This window comes from Nannobrachium achirus (genome assembly GCF_963921795.1).
Source record: "Nannobrachium achirus genome assembly, chromosome: 16".
Taxonomy (NCBI): Eukaryota; Metazoa; Chordata; class Actinopteri; order Myctophiformes; family Myctophidae; genus Nannobrachium; species Nannobrachium achirus.
This window is the reverse complement of record NC_137823.1, coordinates 61919201-61929434: the sequence shown is the minus strand read 5'-3', so window position 1 is coordinate 61929434 and position 10234 is coordinate 61919201. Positions and strand designations below refer to the sequence as shown.

The window sequence follows — 10234 nt, the reverse complement described above, 5'->3', positions numbered from 1 at the left end:
ACTCACAGTAATACTTAGTTTATAATCCATGTGTTGTACGTGGTGACACTCACAGTAAATACTTAGTTTATAATCCATGTGTTGTACGTGGTGACACTCACAGTAATACTTAGTTTATAATCCATATGTTGTACGTGGTGTCACTCACAGTAATACTTAGTTTATAATCCATATGTTGTACGTGGTGTCACTCACAGTAATACTTAGTTTATAATCCATATGTTGTACGTGGTGACACTCACAGTAATACTTAGTTTATAATCAATATGTTCTGTACGTGGTGACACTCACAGTAATACTTAGTTTATAATCCATATGTTGTACGTGGTGACACTCACAGTAATACTTAGTTTATAATCCATATGTTGTACGTGGTGTCACTCACAGTAATACTTAGTTTATAATCCATATGTTGTACGTGGTGACACTCACAGTAATACTTAGTTTATAATCCATATGTTGTACGTGTGACACTCACAGTAATACTTAGTTTATAATCCATGTGTTGTACGTGGTGACACTCACAGTAATACTTAGTTTATAATCCATATGTTGTACGTGGTGACACTCACAGTAATACTTAGTTTATAATCCATATGTTGTACGTGGTGTCACTCACAGTAATACTTAGTTTATAATCCATATGTTGTACGTGGTGACACTCACAGTAATACTTAGTTTATAATCCATATGTTGTACGTGGTGACACTCACAGTAATACTTAGTTTATAATCCATATGTTGTACGTGGTGTCACTCACAGTAATACTTAGTTTATAATCCATGTGTTGTACGTGGTGACACTCACAGTAATACTTAGTTTATAATCCATATGTTGTACGTGGTGACACTCACAGTAATACTTAGTTTATAATCCATATGTTGTACAGTGGTGTCACTCACAGTAATACTTAGTTTATCATCCATATGTTGTACGTGGTGACACTCACAGTAATACTTAGTTTATAATCCATATGTTGTACGTGGTGACACTCACAGTAATACTTAGTTTATAATCCATATGTTGTACGTGGTGTCACTCACAGTAATACTTAGTTTATAATCCATGTGTTGTACGTGGTGACACTCACAGTAATACTTAGTTTATAATCCATGTGTTGTACATGGTGACACTCACAGTAATACTTAGTTTATAATCCATATGTTGTACGTGGTGACACTCACAGTAATATTTAGTTTATAATCCATATGTTGTACGTGGTGACACTCACAGTAATACTTAGTTTATAATCCATATGTTGTACGTGGTGACACTCACAGTAATACTTAGTTTATAATCCATATGTTGTACAGTGGTGACACTCACAGTAATACTTAGTTTATAATCCATATGTTGTACGTGGTGTCACTCACAGTAATACTTAGTTTATAATCCATATGTTGTACGTGGTGACACTCACAGTAATACTTAGTTTATAATCCATATGTTGTACGTGGTGTCACTCACAGTAATACTTAGTTTATAATCCATATGTTGTACGTGGTGTCACTCACAGTAATACTTAGTTTATAATCCATAATGTTGTACGTGGTGACACTCACAGTAATACTTAGTTTATAATCCATATGTTGTACGTGGTGACACTCACAGTAATACTTAGTTTATAATCCATATGTTGTACGTGGTGACACTCACAGTAATACTTAGTTTATAATCCATATGTTGTACGTGGTGTCACTCACAGTAATACTTAGTTTATAATCCATATGTTGTACGTGGTGACACTCACAGTAATACTTAGTTTATAATCCATGTGTTGTACGTGGTGACACTCACAGTAATACTTAGTTTATAATCCATATGTTGTACGTGGTGTCACTCACAGTAATACTTAGTTTATAATCCATATGTTGTACGTGGTGACACTCACAGTAATACTTAGTTTATAATCCATATGTTGTACGTGGTGACACTCACAGTAATACTTAGTTTATAATCCATATGTTGTACGTGGTGACACTCACAGTAATACTTAGTTTATAATCCATGTGTTGTACGTGGTGTCACTCACAGTAATACTTAGTTTATAATCCATATGTTGTACGTGGTGTCACTCACAGTAATACTTAGTTTATAATCCATATGTTGTACGTGGTGACACTCACAGTAATACTTAGTTTATAATCCATGTGTTGTACGTGGTGACACTCACAGTAATACTTAGTTTATAATCCATGTGTTGTACGTGGTGACACTCACAGTAATACTTAGTTTATAATCCATATGTTGTACGTGGTGTCACTCACAGTAATACTTAGTTTATAATCCATATGTTGTTACGTGGTGTCACTCACAGTAATACTTAGTTTATAATCCATATGTTGTACGTGGTGACACTCACAGTAATACTTAGTTTATAATCATATGTTGTACGTGGTGACACTCACAGTAATACTTAGTTTATAATCCATATGTTGTACGTGGTGACACTCACAGTAATACTTAGTTTATAATCCATATGTTGTACGTGGTGTCACTCACAGTAATACTTAGTTTATAATCCATATGTTGTACGTGGTGTCACTCACAGTAATACTTAGTTTATAATCCATATGTTGTACGTGGTGACACTCACAGTAATACTTAGTTTATAATCCATATGTTGTACGTGGTGACACTCACAGTAATACTTAGTTTATAATCCATATGTTGTACGTGGTGTCACTCACAGTAATACTTAGTTTATAATCCATATGTTGTACGTGGTGACACTCACAGTAATACTTAGTTTATAATCCATATGTTGTACGTGGTGACACTCACAGTAATACTTAGTTTATAATCCATATGTTGTACGTGGTGACACTCACAGTAATACTTAGTTTATAATCCATATGTTGTACGTGGTGTCACTCACAGTAATACTTAGTTTATAATCCATATGTTGTACGTGGTGACACTCACAGTAATACTTAGTTTATAATCCATGTGTTGTACGTGGTGTCACTCACAGTAATACTTAGTTTATAATCCATATGTTGTACGTGGTGACACTCACAGTAATACTTAGTTTATAATCCATATGTTGTACGTGGTGACACTCACAGTAATACTTAGTTTATAATCCATATGTTGTACGTGGTGACACTCACAGTAATACTTAGTTTATAATCCATATGTTGTACGTGGTGTCACTCACAGTAATACTTAGTTTATAATCCATGTGTTGTACGTGGTGTCACTCACAGTAATACTTAGTTTATAATCCATATGTTGTACGTGGTGTCACTCACAGTAATACTTAGTTTATAATCCATGTGTTGTACGTGGTGACACTCACAGTAATACTTAGTTTATAATCCATGTGTTGTACGTGGTGACACTCACAGTAATACTTAGTTTATAATCCATATGTTGTACGTGGTGTCACTCACAGTAATACTTAGTTTATAATCCATATGTTGTACGTGGTGACACTCACAGTAATACTTAGTTTATAATCCATATGTTGTACGTGGTGTCACTCACAGTAATACTTAGTTTATAATCCATATGTTGTACGTGGTGACACTCACAGTAATACTTAGTTTATAATCCATATGTTGTACGTGGTGTCACTCACAGTAATACTTAGTTTATAATCCATAGTGTTGTACGTGGTGACACTCACAGTAATACTTAGTTTATAATCCATATGTTGTACGTGGTGACACTCACAGTAATACTTAGTTTATAATCCATATGTTGTACGTGGTGTCACTCACAGTAATACTTAGTTTATAATCCATGTGTTGTACGTGGTGACACTCACAGTAATACTTAGTTTATAATCCATATGTTGTACGTGGTGACACTCACAGTAATACTTAGTTTATAATCCATATGTTGTACGTGGTGTCACTCACAGTAATACTTAGTTTATAATCCATATGTTGTACGTGGTGACACTCACAGTAATACTTAGTTTATAATCCATATGTTGTACGTGGTGTCACTCACAGTAATACTTAGTTTATAATCCATGTGTTGTACGTGGTGACACTCACAGTAATACTTAGTTTATAATCCATGTGTTGTACGTGGTGACACTCACAGTAATACTTAGTTTATAATCCATATGTTGTACGTGGTGTCACTCACAGTAATACTTAGTTTATAATCCATATGTTGTACGTGGTGACACTCACAGTAATACTTAGTTTATAATCCATATGTTGTACAGTGGTGACACTCACAGTAATACTTAGTTTATAATCCATATGTTGTACGTGGTGACACTCACAGTAATACTTAGTTTATAATCCATATGTTGTACGTGGTGTCACTCACAGTAATACTTAGTTTATAATCCATATGTTGTACGTGGTGTCACTCACAGTAATACTTAGTTTATAATCCATATGTTGTACGTGGTGACACTCACAGTAATACTTAGTTTATAATCCATGTGTTGTACGTGGTGACACTCACAGTAATACTTAGTTTATAATCCATATGTTGTACAGTGGTGACACTCACAGTAATACTTAGTTTATAATCCATATGTTGTACGTGGTGACACTCACAGTAATACTTAGTTTATAATCCATGTGTTGTACGTGGTGTCACTCACAGTAATACTTAGTTTATAATCCATATGTTGTACGTGGTGACACTCACAGTAATACTTAGTTTATAATCCATATGTTGTACGTGGTGTCACTCACAGTAATACTTAGTTTATAATCCATATGTTGTACGTGGTGACACTCACAGTAATACTTAGTTTATAATCCATATGTTGTACGTGGTGTCACTCACAGTAATACTTAGTTTATAATCCATATGTTGTACGTGGTGACACTCACAGTAATACTTAGTTTATAATCCATATGTTGTACGTGGTGACACTCACAGTAATACTTAGTTTATAATCCATATGTTGTACGTGGTGACACTCACAGTAATACTTAGTTTATAATCCATGTGTTGTACGTGGTGTCACTCACAGTAATACTTAGTTTATAATCCATATGTTGTACGTGGTGACACTCACAGTAATACTTAGTTTATAATCCATATGTTGTACGTGGTGTCACTCACAGTAATACTTAGTTTATAATCCATATGTTGTACGTGGTGACACTCACAGTAATACTTAGTTTATAATCCATATGTTGTACGTGGTGTCACTCACAGTAATACTTAGTTTATAATCCATATGTTGTACGTGGTGACACTCACAGTAATACTTAGTTTATAATCCATATGTTGTACAGTGGTGACACTCACAGTAATACTTAGTTTATAATCCATATGTTGTACGTGGTGACACTCACAGTAATACTTAGTTTATAATCCATGTGTTGTACGTGGTGTCACTCACAGTAATACTTAGTTTATAATCCATATGTTGTACGTGGTGTCACTCACAGTAATACTTAGTTTATAATCCATATGTTGTACGTGGTGACACTCACAGTAATACTTAGTTTATAATCCATGTGTTGTACGTGGTGACACTCACAGTAATACTTAGTTTATCATCCATATGTTGTACGTGGTGTCACTCACAGTAATACTTAGTTTATAATCCATATGTTGTAACGTGGTGTCACTCACAGTAATACTTAGTTTATAATCCATATGTTGTACGTGGTGTCACTCACAGTAATACTTAGTTTATAATCCATATGTTGTACGTGGTGACACTCACAGTAATACTTAGTTTATAATCCATGTGTTGTACGTGGTGACACTCACAGTAATACTTAGTTTATAATCCATGTGTTGTACAGTGGTGTCACTCACAGTAATACTTAGTTTATAATCCATATGTTGTACGTGGTGTCACTCACAGTAATACTTAGTTTATAATCCATATGTTGTACGTGGTGACACTCACAGTAATACTTAGTTTATAATCCATTGTTGTACGTGGTGTCACTCACAGTAATACTTAGTTTATAATCCATATGTTGTACGTGGTGACACTCACAGTAATACTTAGTTTATAATCCATATGTTGTACGTGGTGTCACTCACAGTAATACTTAGTTTATAATCCATATGTTGTACGTGGTGACACTCACAGTAATACTTAGTTTATAATCCATATGTTGTACGTGGTGACACTCACAGTAATACTTAGTTTATAATCCATGTGTTGTACGTGGTGACACTCACAGTAATACTTAGTTTATAATCCATGTGTTGTACAGTGGTGTCACTCACAGTATACTTAGTTTTATAATCCATATGTTGTACGTGGTGTCACTCACAGTAATACTTAGTTTATAATCCATATGTTGTACGTGGTGACACTCACAGTAATACTTAGTTATTTAATCCATATGTTGTACGTGGTGACACTCACAGTAATACTTAGTTTATAATCCATATGTTGTACGTGGTGACACTCACAGTAATACTTAGTTTATAATCCATATGTTGTACGTGGTGACACTCACAGTAATACTTAGTTTATAATCCATGTGTTGTACGTGGTGTCACTCACAGTAATACTTAGTTTATAATCCATATGTTGTACGTGGTGTCACTCACAGTAATACTTAGTTTATAATCCATATGTTGTACGTGGTGACACTCACAGTAATACTTAGTTTATAATCCATGTGTTGTACGTGGTGACACTCACAGTAATACTTAGTTTATAATCCATATGTTGTACGTGGTGACACTCACAGTAATACTTAGTTTATAATCCATATGTTGTACGTGGTGACACTCACAGTAATACTTAGTTTATAATCCATATGTTGTACGTGGTGTCACTCACAGTAATACTTAGTTTATAATCCATATGTTGTACGTGGTGACACTCACAGTAATACTTAGTTTATAATCCATGTGTTGTACGTGGTGACACTCACAGTAATACTTAGTTTATCATCCATATGTTGTACGTGGTGTCACTCACAGTAATACTTAGTTTATAATCCATATGTTGTACGTGGTGACACTCACAGTAATACTTAGTTTATAATCCATGTGTTGTACGTGGTGACACTCACAGTAATACTTAGTTTATAATCCATGTGTTGTACGTGGTGTCACTCACAGTAATACTTAGTTTATAATCCATATGTTGTACGTGGTGTCACTCACAGTAATACTTAGTTTATAATCCATATGTTGTACGTGGTGTCACTCACAGTAATACTTAGTTTATAATCCATATGTTGTACGTGGTGACACTCACAGTAATACTTAGTTTATAATCCATATGTTGTACGTGGTGTCACTCACAGTAATACTTAGTTTATAATCCATATGTTGTATGTGGTGTCACTCACAGTAATACTTAGTTTATAATCCATATGTTGTACAGTGGTGTCACTCACAGTAATACTTAGTTTATAATCCATATGTTGTACGTGGTGTCACTCACAGTAATACTTAGTTTATAATCCATATGTTGTACGTGGTGACACTCACAGTAATACTTAGTTTATAATCCATATGTTGTACGTGGTGACACTCACAGTAATACTTAGTTTATAATCCATGTGTTGTACGTGGTGACACTCACAGTAATACTTAGTTTATAATCCATGTGTTGTACGTGGTGACACTCACAGTAATACTTAGTTTATAATCCATATGTTGTACGTGGTGTCACTCACAGTAATACTTAGTTTATAATCCATATGTTGTACGTGGTGACACTCACAGTAATACTTAGTTTATAATCCATGTGTTGTACGTGGTGACACTCACAGTAATACTTAGTTTATAATCCATATGTTGTACGTGGTGACACTCACAGTAATACTTAGTTTATAATCCATATGTTGTACGTGGTGACACTCACAGTAATACTTAGTTTATAATCCATATGTTGTACGTGGTGACACTCACAGTAATACTTAGTTTATAATCCATATGTTGTACGTGGTGACACTCACAGTAATACTTAGTTTATAATCCATGTGTTGTACGTGGTGACACTCACAGTAATACTTAGTTTATAATCCATATGTTGTACGTGGTGTCACTCACAGTAATACTTAGTTTATAATCCATATGTTGTACGTGGTGTCACTCACAGTAATACTTAGTTTATAATCCATATGTTGTACGTGGTGACACTCACAGTAATACTTAGTTTATAATCCATGTGTTGTACGTGGTGACACTCACAGTAATACTTAGTTTATAATCCATATGTTGTACGTGGTGTCACTCATGTTGTACGTGGTGACAGGTGTCACTCACAAAGCATTGCAACATGGCGCACTGTGAGCTTGAAGATCAACACCGGCTTACAAAAAACTATAAATCAGGCTTCAGTGTCCGAGTGTCCAGCAATGTTGTTTTTGACAGCAAATTTTGATTTAGTTTTAGTCATAGTCCTTTTGAATAAAATGTCATTAGTTTTAGTCATAATTTAGTCACCTGAAAAGTATTAGTTTTAGTCTAATTTTAGTCAACTAAATATCATAAGATTTTAGGCGACTAAATCTACAGTTGATTTAGTCAACTGAAATGTATTTTGGCAGGCCTTGATAGCATCGTAATGACTGATTTTACACTTGGTTGTGTGCTGAAAATAGCAGATCTATAAGCTCACAACGCGTCGCACTGCGACGCGTTGTGAGCTTGTAGATTGGCTCTTTTCAGCACGCAACACCTGAGAGCAACCAAACATAAAATGACTCTCTTCTCCACTAGTCCCTCCCTAACGTGTTAGTCTAGTTTTTATTTTGTTGACGAAATTGTCAATATATTTAGTCTTAGTTTTAGTCATCACAGCTTAGTTTTTATTTCGTTTTCATTTCGTTTTCGTCAGTGAAAAAAACGCAGTCGACAAACATTTTTCGTCATAGTTTTAGTTGACGAAATCAACACTGGCTTTATCGCACTGTGCAGAGGCATTCCAAGCGAGTATGTTTTTCCTTTGTTCAGTCCTCAGTATGCCTGACACAGTGGAGGAGATGTGTCCAGAGCTGCCCTCATCTGGACACCATCCTGAAGGACATCCATGACGTCTCAGAGTCCCGGGGCTCGTTACACTGAGATGCCACAGGTCTGTATGGCTTTGTCGCACACAGAACACTTTTTTGAGGGTCAAATGTAGCTGTTGATTTAAAGTACTGCTTGAAAATCTAATTTTGGAGATCTCCATGACTATGCCATTCTAGTACTATCTATCTATAAATGCGAGAAGTCTCTGCGTGTCTGTCTGTCTGCGTGTATGTAATCCGCGTATCTCGAGAACCGTTCGTCCCACCGGCTTCAGATTCGGCACGCGCGTTCTCCGCCGCGGCGCGGAGTGCAGTGCCCGGCCTCGACCCGACCCGACGCGCGTCTTTTCCGAAACGGCGCAAAACGTTCGGAATCTCCTTATGCGGAGCTGATTGTTGACATCAGGCTGTTCCGGAGGAAATCGGCGTAAGCTCTGACTCATTGTGACATCACTTCATAAAAGGCTCTGACATCACGTACGCCACATGAGTCAACAAAAAATCTCTGTGAGTGTGTAATCCGCGTATCTCGAGAACCGTTCGTCCCACCGGCACGAATGCCCCCATATATGGGCATAAAATGGATTGCAGGACAGACAGATACAGATATCTCCATATATGGACATAAATGGACAGAGGCAAACAGATGGTCAAAGATCTCCATATATGGGCATAAAATGGACGCAGACAGACAGATACAGATATCTCCATATATGGGCATAAATGGACACAGGCAAACAGATGTTCAAAACGGGTCCTATGACAACAGGTATAATGAGGTTTGCATTAAAGGGGGAACCGGCACTGTGTCTGCAACACAGTTGGAGGCACAGACAGATACTCCATATATGGGCATAAAATGGACGCAGATAGACAGATATCTCCATATATGGGCATAAAATGGACCCAGAACTATAACTGCAGTGATCTCCATATATGGACATAAAATGGACGCCGACAGAACAGACAGACAGATACAGATATCTCCATATATGGGCATAAATGGACACAGGCAGACAGATGGTCAAAACGGGTCCTATGAAAACAGGTATAATGGGTTTGCATTAAAGGGCGGGGCATTCATTCCCTATTTACATTGTTCCGAGTTGGCCAGGTCGCCGACTAGACGCTGGGCCGCCCGAAGGGCGGCCCAGCTTCTAGTGCTATATAATGCTGCACAGTAAAATAAATTATACCTAGCAAGCACATCAGGACCTGGACCAATCAGTGACGTCTCCATTGGGGCCAGATCACAGCCCATATGGGGATGATCTTGACGTCATTACCAGGACGTCATATGGACTTTT

General features: G+C 36.4%; 1 protein-coding gene across 1 annotated transcript in view; it reads left to right on the top strand.

The window, feature by feature from the left end:
- The window catches only part of ryr3 (ryanodine receptor 3), a gene marked incomplete at both ends in the record, with an annotated part of 321079 nt that overhangs the window by 238083 nt on the left and 72762 nt on the right, over window positions 1-10234 (top strand). The window contains 3 exon segments of the mRNA XM_080745085.1: window positions 8869-8912; window positions 8914-8961; window positions 8963-8989. Coding sequence (XP_080601211.1) covers window positions 8869-8912; window positions 8914-8961; window positions 8963-8989 — 119 coding nt within the window.